This window comes from Phocoena phocoena, chromosome 2, assembly GCF_963924675.1.
Source record: "Phocoena phocoena chromosome 2, mPhoPho1.1, whole genome shotgun sequence".
In the NCBI taxonomy this organism is placed as follows: Eukaryota; Metazoa; Chordata; class Mammalia; order Artiodactyla; family Phocoenidae; genus Phocoena; species Phocoena phocoena.
In genome coordinates, this window is record NC_089220.1 from 119,943,444 (window position 1) to 119,958,777 (window position 15,334).

The 15,334-nt window shown below is 41.9% G+C and overlaps 1 protein-coding gene across 1 annotated transcript in view; it reads right to left on the reverse strand.

Annotated features, from left to right (window-relative positions):
• ADAMTS7 (ADAM metallopeptidase with thrombospondin type 1 motif 7) overlaps positions 1–15,334 on the reverse strand; it is a 56,958-nt gene that overhangs the window by 21,618 nt on the left and 20,006 nt on the right. The window contains exons 7-8 of the mRNA XM_065871411.1: positions 14,859–15,008; positions 13,570–13,713 (exon numbers count right to left, since the gene is read on the reverse strand). Coding sequence (XP_065727483.1) covers positions 13,570–13,713; positions 14,859–15,008 — 294 coding nt within the window. The remainder of the gene's footprint in view (positions 1–13,569; positions 13,714–14,858; positions 15,009–15,334) is intronic.

The window sequence follows — 15,334 nt, forward strand, 5'->3', positions numbered from 1 at the left end:
TAGAAGAGGATAATAAAAAGGAGTATTTAGCGAATAAGAAAGTTCAGGAAAGTAGAAGTACAATAGGAAACAAATTTTTAATGTAATAGAAGGGTTATAAGGTAAAGATAAGGATGTCTTCCAGTAAACAGAAAGAGATGAAAAAAAGTTAAAAAAAATGTAAAAATAAGAAAGGGAGCGTATAGCTGAATATGAAGGGTTCCAGAAGGAGAAAATAAAAGCAAGACGACTATCAAATAAATAATAAGAACATTTCCAAGAACTGAAGGACATGAATTTTTAGATGAAAAGGGACTACAAGTGTCCTCCTAGAATAAAAGTAGACCAAGGCACAGAACTGCAAAAGTTCAAATCACCAAGAGAAAAAAAAAAAGAGAGGGAGACACAGACAGAATATTCTCTATATTAAGAGAGAGACAGAGAAAATCCTAAAAGTTTCCGGACTTTTTAAAAGGTCACATACAAAGGTTTGGGAATTAGACTGGTATGAGACTTGTCAACAGCAGTGTTGGAAGCTAGAAGACAAAGGAAAGACACCTTTGAAATTCTGAGGGAGAAAGACTTCTAACTTAGAAGTTGCTATCAAATGATCAGTCAGGTATGAGGGAAGAACGAAGACAAGCAAACATTTTTTTTTTTTTTTTTTTTTTTGTGGCACGCGGGCCTCTCACTGTTGTGGCCTCTCCCGTTGCGGAGCACAGGCTCAGCGGCCATGGCTCACGGGCCCAGCCGCTCCGCGGCATGTGGGATCTTCCCGGACCGGGACACGAACCTGTGTCCCTGCATCGGCAGGCGGACTCTCAACCACTGCGCCACCAGGGAAGCCCGACAAGCAAACATTTTAAGACAAGCAAACCATTCACCTCCATACACCCCTTCTCAGAAGGCTACTTGAGAATATGCTCCACCAGAAAAAGAAGTAGACTCCTCTAAAAAAGGTAAGCAAGAGATCCAGGAAACAGAAAGACCATGCATGACAACTTTAGGGGGGCAACAGAAAGCCCCCAGCTTAGACTGGAGCAGAAGGACAAAGGGAAGTTTTGGGGGATGTCCAGGAAAGAAGGAAACTGTTAGATGATGGGGCAGGGATTGCCTTCTGGAAAACTGGATTAAGAGACATTTTGTAGAATTGTCGGAGGATACGGAAGACTTAGAGAAGCAAAGAAAACTAGGCAAATAAAAAAGTGGTTCTTAAAAAGAGAACATCATTTTGTTACAACGCTTGGTTCGGCATTATCGATACAACCCTAATGATGAAAACACTGAACGTGGATTTAACCAAGATATGCTAACAGGGGCTTCCCTGGTGGCGCAGTGGTTGAGAGTCCGCCTGCCGATGCAGGGGACACGGGTTCGTGCCCCGGTCCGGGAAGATCCCACATGCTGCGGAGAGGCTAGGCCCGTGAGCCATGGCCGTTGAGCCTGCGCATCCGGAGCCTGTGCTCCGCAAGGGGAGAGGCCACAATAGTGAGAGAGGCCCGCACACCGCAAAAAAAAAAAATATGCTAACATGATATTGGGATGTGATGGCAGGGGCAAATGTGTGCAGGAAGTGACACAAGGAGGTTAAATCCCAACCTTCCATTGTACAAGTCATCTGATAATATCTAAATTGAAAAACCAAGAAACAGCACTCTAGGAAGGCTTTTTGGAAATATGAAAGTAAATAAGGTAAGCAAAAGCTAAAAAGGATGAAAGTTGAAAGTGGCTGCCCAGAGAATGGAGGGTGGGGAAGAGTGCAGCAGGTGATTTAAAGCTCTGCTACTGCCATCTCGAACTCTTAATGTTTTTGAACTTGTGTTCTGTTAAGCGAGTTCTGATGGAACAAGAAGCATGTGCGTGAGCAGGGGAGATATGCGATGTCTGTGTCCTCTGCTCCTTGCCACCTCATGAGCACAGCATCCCAGCGGACCCATGATGTGGAGGAATTCAGTGAGACTCTAAGCAAATGGAAGCTAAGCATGCTATGTCTAGGACAGCCCCCGAGGCCGTACTTTGCACGACAACCAGAACTTGCTTCAAAGGCAGGAAGAAGGCAATGATGTTTTAAGAAACAGAAATGACCAGGGAACTCTATAATCTTTTGTTATTTGTGTTACTTCCTTGTATCAGCCAACTACCGCGCTGAAAATGATGGGCTAGAAGGAAATGTAAAGATAGTTCCATTTCCTGTCAGTTCTTCCTCCCTCTTCAGTAAGCCAAGGCAGAGAGTATTGGGAGAATGTGTGCATGTTACGAAGTGAAATAAAACCAGTCAAATTAGTTTCGTGCAGTGTGTCCACCGTTCTGGTAAATATGAGCTATGACATACGAATTGCATCATTTTGGTGATTCCACATGAGTTCAATGTGCCTATATTTGCATTAAAAATCGGCACTGCATAAAGATGAATGGTAAAATTTACACTAATCATTTAGAAATAAAGACTAAAAAAAAACCAATAAAAAAGATCAATAAGAGTCGGACCCTCACCCCACATAAGGAACAAGCTCGACGCCCCCCTCGGGGAGTGAGTAAGCAAGGGAACCTTTTGTTTGTTCGTGCTCCCCGCTGCTGCAGCGGGGGCCCCCATAAAGCCTTGCCTGAAAAAAAAAAAAAGAAAAGATAAACAAAACTGATAAACCTTTAGCCAGGCTCATCAAGAAAAAAAGAGAAAGGGCCAAAATCAGAAATGAAAAACAAGTTCCAACTGACACCATGGAAATACAAAGGATCATAAGAGACTACTACGAACAATTATATGCCAATAAAATGAACAATCTAGAAGAAACAGACAAATTCCTAGAAATATATAATCTCCCAAGACTAAACCAGGAAGAAACTGAAAATAGGAACAGACCAATTACCAGTAATGACACTGAAGTAATTAAAAAACAGAAACAAACAAAGAAACTCCCAACAAACAAAAGTCCAGGACCAGATGGCTTCACAGGTGAATTCCACCAAATATCTAGAGAAGAGTTAATACCTATTCTTCTCAAACTATTCCAAAAAATTTCAGAGGAAAGAACACTTCTGAACTCATTCTATGAAGCATCACCCAGATTCCAAAACCAGACAAAGATATCACGAAAAAAGAAAATTACACACCAATATCACTGATGAACATAGATGCAAAAATCTTCAACAAAAGATTCGCAAACAAAATCCAACAATACACCATGATGTAGTGGGATTTATCCCAGGGATGCAAGGATGATTCAATATCTGTGAATCAATCAATGTGCTACACCATATTAACAAACTGAAGAATAAAAACCATATGATCACCTCAATAGATGCAGAAAAAGCTTTTGGCAAAATTCAACAACTATTTATAACAAACCCCCCCCCAGAAAGTGGGAATAGAAGGAACATACCTCAACATAATAAAGGCCAAAAATGACAAACCCACTGCTAACATCATACACAATGGTGAAAAAACATCATACTCAGTGGTGAAAAGCTGAATGCATTCCCTCCAGGATCAGGAACAAGACAAGGATGCCCATTCTCACCACTTTTATTCAACATAGTATTAGAAGTCCTAGCCACAGCAATCAGACAAGAAAAGGAATCCAAATTGAAAAGGAAGAAGTAAAACTGTCACTATTTTCAGATGACATGACACTATACATAGAAAAATCCTGAAGATGCCACCAAAAAACCACTAGAACTCATCAACGAATTCGGTAAAGTGGCAAGATCCAAAAAAATTTTTTTAAATGAATTTATTTATTTACTTTTGGTTGCGTTGGTTCTTCATTGCTGTGCACAGGCTTTCTCTAGTTGCGGCAAGTGGGGGCTACTCTTTGTTGCAGTGTGTGGGCTTCTCACTGATGTAGTTTCTCTTGTTGCAGAGTGCAGGTTCTAGGTGCGTGGGCTTCAGTGGTTGTGGCACGCGGGCTCTAGAGTGTAGGCTCACTAGTTGTGGTGCACAGGCTTAGTTGCTCCATGGAATGTGGGATCTTCCCAGAGCAGGGCTCGAACCTGTGTCCCCTGCATTGCCAGGCAGATTCTTAACCACTGCACCACCAGGGAAGTCCCGCAAGATACAAAATTAACATACAGAAATCTGCTGCATTTCTATACACTAACAGTGAATTATCAGAAAGAAAATTAAGGAAACAATCCAATTGACCATCGCATTGAAAAGAATAAAATACCTAGGAATGAACCTACCTAAGGAGGTAAAAGACCTGTACCCAGAAAACTGTAAGACACTGATGAAAGAAATTGAAGATGACATAAACAGATGGAAAGACACACCATGTTCATGGATTGGAAGAATCAATATTGTTAAAATGACCATACTACCCAAGGCAATCTACAGATTCAATGCAATCCCTACCAAAATACCAATGGCATTTTTCACAGAACTAGAATAATTTTAGAATCTGTATGGAAACACAAGACCTCGAATAGCCAAAATAACCTTGAGAAAGAACAGAGCTGGAGATTTCATGCTCCCTAACTTCAGACTATACTACAAAGCTACAGTAATCAAAATAGTATGGTACTGGGAGAGGAATCAAGATGGCAGAGTAGAAGGATGTAAAACTCACCTCATCCCCCAAATACATCAAAAATACATCTACAAATGGAACAATTCTCACAGAATACCTACTAAACACTAGCAGAAGACCTCAAACACCTGAAAGGACAGGAAACACCTTCACATAACTGGGCAGGATGAAAGGGGGGGGGGAAGGAAGCAGGATGGGACCTGCGCCCCTGGGAGAGAGAGGTAAAAGAGGAAAGGTTCCTGCACCCTGGGAAGCCCCCTCACTGGGAGATCAACTGAGACAGAAAGGGAGCTACAGAGGCTTGGAGAAGAGCAAAACAACTGGTTTGTGGCAGGCAGAACAGAGAGAGACCTGCACAGACAGTCCACGCCACCACCCTGCATGCTGCAGCCTGAGACAAGAATCTGCTGGTACAGGAGGGGTCTCAGTGCTGAAAATTGGGGTTTAGAAGCGACCTGGAGAGAGGACTGGTGTTGCCTGTGTGGAGACAGCCTGAAGGGGCTGGAATGTGGTATGGCTGCAACCAGGGCTGTTTGCAGAAGCAGCCCGGGCCTGCCATAGAAGCGATGCACCATTGTTGAGTGGTGAGCAAAGGGAGGGGTGGGGCCGCAATAGCAGCCTCTTTCTCCATACCCCAGCTGCCGCCTGGGTGGGCCCACACACCCCAGCCACGGCCTTGGTGGGCTCCCATGCCAGCCACTGCCTTGGCGGGCTCCAGGAGCAGGTGCCAGTGGGTTGCCCATGTGCAGAGGTGGGGCTGAAATCACAACTGAGCCCCAGTGACCGCATGACTTATGAAGCAGGGCTGAAATCTTTCCCCAGCTGTGTGAACTGCAGATGTACACCTCTGCTGCCAGCTTTGTAAATTCAGCACCTGTGGGACATCCGAGCAGACAATGGGTGCTCCTGCGGCTGGGACAGGTCTGGCCTTAGGAGCTGTGGGCTTTGTGGGCACTTGCATGCAGGGGCTGGGCCAGGCCAGGATCTGAGCTGCCTCACTCCCACAGCAAGTCCAGGTGCATGACTACTGCAGTCCTGGGACCTGACTTCAGTGGATCTGCACTGGTGGCCTTGTGAAAACAACGCCTGAGAAACACCAGGGTTTATTGATGTCATTCCCATATTTGAGGCGGGGCCAAGGGTAGTGCCAACAACAGTGGACTTTGTGATCTCGCACAACAGGTGACACAACAGAGCATGCACACCAGTGGATGGCTCTGGCGGAGGAATACTCAGTGGCTCCTCTCCCAGTGGGAATGCTCCAGTCCTGCCTACCTTACACCTCAGCTCAGAAACGGATCTGGGGGCTTCTATTCCAACAACTAGGGAACAGTTAGACAAGGCAGTGACAACCACAGAGCAAAAAGGAAGGCCTTGCTCAACATCCAATGCAGGCTCTAGTCACACCTACTAACAAGGGGATAATGGCCAGCATACACTGAAGAAAGAGGTGGTGGGCATTCATACTAAAAACCGCCCTTGCACCAAAAACTTATTAAACCCACAGAGGCTACACAGGGCCACTCCCACACAAAAACAGCCCTTCAAGACCACAGTAGATAACTGTTTCTCCTAAACTCAGAGCAAGAGAAATATAAGTAAAATAAAGAAGCAGAGGAACCGCTCCCAATTAAAAGGTCAAGGGAATTGCCCTGAAAGAACAATGAAACAGATCTCTTCAGTCTAACAGACACCGAGTTCTGAAAATAAGAGACCTATGGGATAATGCCAATCTACGTATAATATGGCTCCCAGAAGGAGAAGAAAGAGAAAAGGGGATTGAAAATGTATTAAGAAATTATGGCTGAAAACTTCCCAAACCTAAAGAAGGAAGTAGATATCCAGGTACAGAAAGCACAGAGGGTTCCAAACAAGATGAACCCAAACAGACCCACACCAAGATATATTATAATTAAAATGGCAAAAGTTAAAGAGAGGATTCTAAAAGCATCAAGAGAAAAAGAGTTGGGAAGGGGGAAGGGTAAGCTGGGACAAAGTGAGAGAGTGGCATGGACATATATACACTATCAAACGTAAAAACGATAGCTAGTGGGAAGCAGCCGCATAGCACAGGGAGATCAGCTCAGTGATTTGTGACCACCTAGAGGGGTGGGATAGGGAGGGTGGGAGGCAGGGAGACGCAAAAAGGAAGAGATATGGGGATATATGTATAGCTGATTCACTTTGTTAAAAAGAAGAAACTAACACACCATTGTAAAGCAATTATACTCCAATAAAGATGTTAAAAAAAAAGAGTTAATTACAAAAGAACCCCCATAAGGTATCAGCTTATTTCTCTACAGAAACGTTGCAGGCCAGAAGAGAGTGGCAAGATATATTGGAAGTCCTGAAAGGGAAAAATCTGCAACCTAGTATACTCTACCCAGCAAAATTATCATTTTTAAAATTTTCAATTATCACAAGCAAAAACTAGAAGAATATAGCAATACTAAACCTATCATAAAGAAAATATTGAAAGGTCTTCTCTAAATAGAAGACTTCTAAGAAAGAGAAAATCACAATTAGAAAGTAAATCACTTAAATAAGTCAGTACATAGATTTAAAAAGAAATCAAAAAATTTCTGTGAAAGAGATGATAACCACAATTAACAATAAAAGGATGAGCATGAAGATGTAAAAGAGGACATCAAAATCATAAAATGTGGGTGAGGAGAGTCAGAAAATGTAGGGTTTTTTCCTAGAATGTGTTTGAGCCTATATGACTACCAGTCTAAAACAAGTAGATATAGGAAAGGGATAACATACTTGAAGAACAGGGTGACCACAAATCAAAAACATACAACAGATTCACAAAAACCAAAAAGAAGAGAACCAAAAAGAAGTATAATACAAAAGAAAATCATCAAACCACAAAAGGAAAAACAAAAAGCAAAAGAAAGGGACAAAGAAGAAATATAAAATCAATGGAAAAACAAGGTTTAAAATGGCAATAAATACATATCTGTCAATAATTACCTTAAATGTCAATGGACTACATTCTCCAATCAAAAGACACAGAGCAGCAGACTGGATTATAAAACAAGAGCCTACAATATACTGCCTACAAGAGACCCACTTTAGGGCAAAGGACACACATAGATTGAAAGTGAGGGGATGGACAAAGATATTCCTTCATGCAAAAGGAAATGTCAAGAAAGTAGGGGCCACAACACTCATACCAGACAAAATAGACTTTAAAACAAAGGCTATAAACAAGAAACAGAAGCAACCTAAATGTCCATCGACAGATGAATGGATAAAGAAGATGTGGTGTGTGTGTATATATATATATATATATATCTGAATCACTTTGCTGTACACCTGAACTAACACATTGTAAATCAATTATACTTCAGTAAAAAAATAAATATTAAAAAAAACAAAGGCTGTAAAGAAAGATAAAGAAGGACACTACATAATGATAAAAGGATTAATACAAGGAGGTGATATTACACTTGCCAACATATATGCACCCAATACAGGAGTACCCAAATACATAAAACAAATACTAACAGACATAAAGGAAGAAATTGATGAGAACACAAGAATAGTAGGAGACCTTAACACCCCACTCACATCAATGGATAGATCTTCAAGATGGAAAATCAATAAGGCAACAGAGATTCTAAATGATACAACAGAACAGTTAGACTTAATTCATATTTTCAGGACATTATATCCAAAAAAAGCAGAATACACATTCTTTTCAAGTGCATATGGAACATTCTCTAGGACTGACCACATACTAGGGCACAAAACCATCCTCAAAAAATTTAAGAGTATAGAAATTATTTCAAGCATCTTTTCTTACCACAACAGCATAAAACTAGAAATCAACCACAGAAAAAGAAACAAGAAAAAACAATTACAAAGGGCTTCCCTGGTGGCACAGTGGTTAAGAATACGCCTGCCAAAGCAGGGGACACGGGTTCGAGCCCTGCTCCAGGAAGATCCCACATGCTGTGGAGCAACTAAGCCCACGTGCCACAACTACTGAGCCTGCACTCTAGAGCCTGTGAGCCACAACTACTGAAGCCCGCGTGCCTAGAGGCTGTGCTCTGCAACAAGAGAAGCCACTGCAATGACAAGCCCACGTAGCACAACAAAGAGTAACCTCGGCTCACCGCAACAAGAGAAAGCCCAGTGCAGCAATGAAGACCCAACACAGCCAAAAATAAATAAACTAATTAATTTTTTAAAAACACAATTACCTGGAGAATAAACAACATGCTACTAAAAAAACCAATGGGTCAACAATGAAATCAAAGAAGAAATAAAAAAATACCTTGAGGCAAATGACAATGAGAACACAACCATACAAAAATCTATGGGATGCAGCCAAAGCAATCCTTAGAGGGAAGTTCATAGCGATACAGGTCTTCTTTAAGAAACAAGAAAAATCTCAAATAAACAACTTAACCATCTAAAAGAATTAGGAAAAGAAGAACAAACAAAATCTAAAGTCAACAGAAGGAAGGAAATAATAAAGATCAGAGAGGAAATAAATAAAACAGATTTTAAAAATAATAGAAAAAAAATCAATAAAACCAAGATCTGGTTCTTTGAAAGGGTAAGCAAAATTGACAAACCTCTGGCCAGGCTCACCAAGAAGAAAAGAGAGAAGACCCAAATAAACAGAATAAGAAATGAAAGAGGCGAAATCACAGCTGATACTGCAGAGATATAAAAAACCATGAGCGAATATGATGAACTATTATATGCCAACATATTCGACAACCTAGAAGAAATGGACAACTTTCTAGAAACATACAGCTCACCAAAACTAAATCAAGAAGAAATAGATAACTTGAACAGACCAATCACTAGAAGTGAAATAGCATCTGTAATCTGGAATAAAAAACCCCCAAAAAACAAATGGAAAAAACTCCCTACAAACAAAAGCTCAGGACCAGATGGTTTCATAGGCAAATTCTACCGAACACACAAAGAAGAACTTATACTGATCCTTCTCAAACTCTTCCAAAAGACTGAAGAGGAAGAAAAACTCCCAAAGACATTCTATGAAGCCACCATCATCCTGATACCAAAACCAGACAAACACACTACCAAAAAAGAAAATTACAGGCCAGTATCTTTGATGAATATAGATGCAAAAATTCTCAACAAAATATTAGCAAACCAAAACCAATAACACATAAAAAATGCCATACACCAGAACCAAGTTGGATTCAACCCAGGGTCACAGTGATGTTTCAACATATGCAAATCAACCAATGTGATACACCACATCAACAAAAGACAAAAACCACATGATCATCTCAATAGATACAGAAAAAGCATTTGATAAAATTCAACATCCATTCATGATAAAAAAAAAACCTTGCAAAAGTGGGTATAGAAGGAACATGTCTCGACATAATAAAAGCTATTTATGACAAACCCACAGCCAATATAATACTCAATGGTGAAAAGGTGAAAACCTTCCTACTAAAATCTGGAACAGGACAAGGATATCTACTCTCACCACTTCTATTCAATATAGTACTGGAAGTCCTAGCCAAAGCAATCAGACAAGAAAAATAAAAGGTACTCAAATTCAGAGGGAAGAGGTAAATCTGTCATTATCTGCAGATGACATGATATTATATATAGAAAACCCAAAAGACTCCACACAAAAACTACTAGAACTGATAAACGAATTCAGCAAGGTAGCAGGATACAAGACTAACATACAGAAATTGGTTGCATTTCTTTACACTAACAATGAAATATCAAAAAGGGAATGTAAACAAACAATTCCTTTTAAAACCACATCAAAAAAATAAAATACTTAGGAATAAACCTCACCAAGGAGGTGAAAGACTTATATGATGAAAACTACAAAACATTAGTAAAGGAAATTGAAGATGATTCAAAGAAATGGAAAGACAGCCCATGCTCTTGGATTGGAAGAATATTGTTAAAATGGCCAGCCTAATACCCAAAGCAATCTACAGATTTAATGTGATACTTATCAAATTACCCATGACATTCTTCACAGAACTAGAACAAAAAATCCCAAAACTGATGTGGAACCATAAATGACCCAAAATTGCCAAAGCAATCCTGAGGAAAAAGAACAATGCTGAAGGGACTTCCCTGGTGGTCTAGTGGTTAAGACTTCGCCTTCCAAAGCAGGGGGTGCGGGGTGGGGAGTTAAGATCCCACATGCCTCGCGGCCAAAAAACCAGAACACAAAACAGAAGCAATATTGTAACAAATTCAATGAAGACTTTAAAAATGGTCCACATCAAAAAAAAAAGAAAATCTTAAAAAAAAAAAAAAAAAGGAACAAAGCTGGAAGCATAACCCTCCCAGGCTCCAGAAAATACGACAAAGCTACAGTAATCAAAACAGCATGGTACTGGCACAAAAACAGACATATGGATCAGTGGAACAGAACAGAGAGCCCAGAAATAAACCCACACACCTAAGTTCAGTTAACCTTCAACAAAGGAGGCAAGAGTATACAATGGGGAAAAGACAGTCTCTTCAGCAAGTGTTGTTGGAAAAGTTGGACAGCCACATGCAAATCAACGAAATTAGAACGCACCTTCTCCCCATACACAAAAATAAACTCAAAATGGCTTAAATACTGAAATATAAGACATGACACCATAAAACTCCTAGAAGAGAACATAGGTAAAACATTCTCTGACATAAATTATACCAATGTTTTCTTAGGTCAGTCTCCAAGGTAATAGAAATAAAAATAAACAAATAAATGAAATAATGCCATTTGTAGCAACATGGATGTACCTAGAGATTATTATACTAAGCAAAGTAAGTCAGGAAAAGAAAGACAAATACCGTATGATACCACTTATATGGGGAATCTAAAATACAACACAAATGAACATATCTACAAAACAGAAACAAACTCACAGACATGGAGAACAGACTTGTGGTTGCCAAGGGGGAGGGGGCATGGGGAGGGAAAGATTGGGAGTTTGGGATTAGCAGATGCAAACTATTACATATAAAATGGATAAACAACAAGGTCCTATTGTATAGCACAGGGAACTATATTCAATATCCTATGATAAAACATAAGGGAAAAGAATATGAAAAAGAATATTTTATATATATATATAACTGAATCACTTTGCTGTACAGCAGAAATGAACACACTTTAAATCAACTATACTTTAATAACATTAAAAAAAAACAGTATGGTACTGGCACAAAAACAGACACACAGAGCAATGGAACAGAATAGGCAGCCTAGAAATAAACCCACACACTTATGGTCAATTAATCTATGACAAAGGAGGCAAGAATATACAATGGAGAAAAGACAGTCTCTTCAATAAGTGGTGCTGGGAAAACTGGACAGCTACATGTAAAAAAATGAAATTAGAACAAGTTTTCTCAAACCATATACAAAAAATAAAGTAAAAATGGATTAAGGACCTAAACATAATACTGGCAACCATAAAAATCCCAGAAGAAAACATAGGCAGAACACTCTTTGACATAAATGGTAGCAATATTTTTTTGGATCCATCTCCTAAAGCAAAGGAAATAAAAATAAACAAATGGGACCTAATTAGACTTAAAAGCTATTGCACAGTGAAGGAAACTATCAACAAAATGAAGAGACAACCTACTGAATGGGAGAAAATATTTGCAAGATACGACTGACAAGGAGTTAATATCCAAAGTATTTAAACAGCTCATACAACTCAACATCAAAAAAAAATAACCAGATTAAAAAATGGGCCGAAGACCTGAACATTTTTCCAAAGAAGACATACAGATGCCCAACAGGCACTTGAAAAGATGCTGAACATCATTAATCATCAGAGAGATGCAAATCAAAACTATGAGATATCACCTCGCACCTGTCAGAATGTCTATCATCAAAAAGAACACAAATAACAAATGCTGGTATAGACATGGAGAAAAGAGAACCCTTGTACACTGTTGGTGGGAATGTAAATTGGTACAGCCACTGTGGAAAACAGTATGGCTCAAAAAAAGAAAAGCAGAACTACCATGTGACCCAGAAATTCCACTCCTGGGTATATATGAGAAAAAAATGAAAACACTAATTTGAAACGATACATGCAAACCAATGTTCACAGCAGCATTGTTTACAACAGCCAAGATACAGAAACAACCTAAGTGTCCATCAACAGATGAATGGATAAAGAAGATGTGGTATATGTATACAATGGAATACTACTCAGCCATAAAAAAGAATGAAATAATGCCATTTGCAGCAACATGGATGGACTTGAAGAATATAATGCTTAGAGAAATAAGTCAGACAAAGAAAGACAAATACTGTATGATATCACTCATATGAGGAATCTAAAAAATAAAACAAACTAGTGAATACAATAAAAAAGAATCAGACTCAGATACAGAGAACAAACTAGTGGTTACCAGTGGGAAGAGGGAAGGGAGGAGGGGCAAGATAGGGACAGGGGATTAAGAAGTACAAACTACTATGTACAAAATAAATAAACTACGAGGATATATTGCACAGCACAGGAAATATAGCCAATATTTTATAACTATAAATGGAATATAACTTTAAAAATTGTGAATCACTGTTGTACACCTGAAACTTATATAATACGGTACCATCAACTACACCTCAATTAAAAAAAAAAAAAACTTGGGCTAATCATTTAAATTTTTAAGTTTGTCTTTATTTAGAACATTAACTAGCAAATAAAAATATAACATAGCGAATCAAGAGGACACAAAAGAAAGGAAAAGCTTTATATTTCATTGCCTTTAAGGGCACTTGCTTCCCTGCTTTTCACTGGACCCTTCCGGTCACATGGCCAGCCCTGTACCTCCTCCAGCTTCCTTTCCTATTCTGCTTTGGCTCCTGTAGCATCACATAATATCCTGCCGTTCTCTGAAAATTATCCCACACTGCTCATGTCCTCGTGCCTTTGCCCATGCCTCTTCTACCAGGAATACCACTCTTCTCCCTTCTATACATCTGTGAACTCCTGCTTATCCTCCAAGGTCCTGTCTGCATCTCCCCGGTCACACCCTGATCTCAGGGGCTCAGACAAGGCCCAGGGCTCGGGGAGGGACTTACTCAAGGAACCTGGTGATGTACTCGCGGCTGCAGCGGGACCAGGTGAGAGGCGCAGCGTCGTACAGGAGCTGTGGAGACATGATGAAAGGCCGTTTCCCAACGGGTTCACAGTCATTGCCGCTTCCGTCATGCTGAATGCCAAAACTGTGTGAGAGCACAGGCCCCAGGGGCGAGTGAGCTGGTGGGAAGCCACCAGGTCGCCCCTCCCTCAGAGGTCTGCAAGGTGCTGGGTCCTGGCTCCCAGGCCTGGCTCTGCCACCAAACCACTGTGTGGCCTGGGGAAAGTCATATCCCATCTCTGAGACTCAGTTTCCTTAAGGTAAAACGTGGGTGTGCTAACTAGTGTCCCACGGGGCCCTCTGCCAGGTGCACCAGCCTGAGCCTGAACTAAGCACCAGGGACACGGGGCAGCCCGGCTCCTGCAATGAGCTGGCCAACAACGGCAAGCCAGGTGGCATGCGTGGGGCCCACTGTGGCCCCTGCAACCTCACTGGTGCCAAGAACAGTCTGACAGAGTTCCTGCCACCCCTCAAGTCCTGTCCCAAGGCTGTGCAGTGGAGTTAGGGAGTCTGAGCTCCTGCACCACAGGAAAAGTCTCAAGACCATCCTTGGGAAAGACATGAGAAAAATTACCTTTGCTGAGCACTTACTATGTGCCAGGCACCATACTAAGCACTGTGAGAAACACTATCTCTCTCAGCCCTCAGGGATGACCCAACACCTCGGACCAACAGAGCTCTCTGTGAGCCTGCCCTCATTGGCTCCCAGACATCTAAGACTGCCATATTCACAGCTAAAGTGTCTGGGCACAGAGGGCCAAGGGTACGGGCCACGCCTAGGCATAATAGCCTCATGTGGAGGTGTCCAACAGAGGGAGCCTTGGACATCACTGAATCCAACCCCCTCAATCAACAGGGAACACACAGAGGCCCAGAGAGGGCAGGGAACTTGCCTAGGGTCACAGAGCGATTAGGAGCAGGGGGTTGGCAGGGACTAAGAGTAAGAAATGCAAAGCACTGAGGGCAACAGGGAGGGACAAAGGCCTATGGTGACTTTCTGGCCCATCTCAACCCCACTTCAAATAAGACTCACCCCTCTCCTAACAGGGAAGCGGCCTGTTTGTGGGGTGGGGACAGTGCCAAGGATAGCAATGTGGTCAGGCTGGGCTCATTCCTCAAGGCAGGGCTCCCTTCCCTGGGATTGTGTGGGCCATCGGCTTGGCTGTCTGGTGCCCACAGGTTGGGAGGTGAGGTCGGGTTCTTAGTGTGGCAGTGGGGTTGGCAGGGTACCTGTGCCCGAGCTCGTGGGCCACGGTGAAGGCCAGGGGCAGGCCCGTGTCCTCATTGATGCTGCAGCTGCGGTGAGGCTGGCACATGCCCGCCACGTGGGACAGGCCCAGGGTCTCGCAGGGCTGGTTCATGGCGGCACACAGGTCCTTCCTGCACATGCAGAGAGAAGGGGTCCTCAGGCTGACTTGGCCAGAAGCCAGGCCCACCCAAGCTGACAGGGCTAGGGAGGGGCCCCTGCTGACACTGAGGGAGGTTGGGAGTGAAAAGGATGTCCCTGCCATCGCTCCGAGACCAGCGCAGGAGCCATTTGGGAAGCAGGTGCCCTCGTTCACCCAGGACACCTATCTAGGCCTGGGGAGTAGACCCATGCACAATTTGGGTTACTACCCCAGCAAGGGTGCTGACAGAAGCTGCCGGAGCTCAGCAAAGGGAAATAACTCCACCTCAAGTTCAAAAACACTGCCTCTCATAGAGGG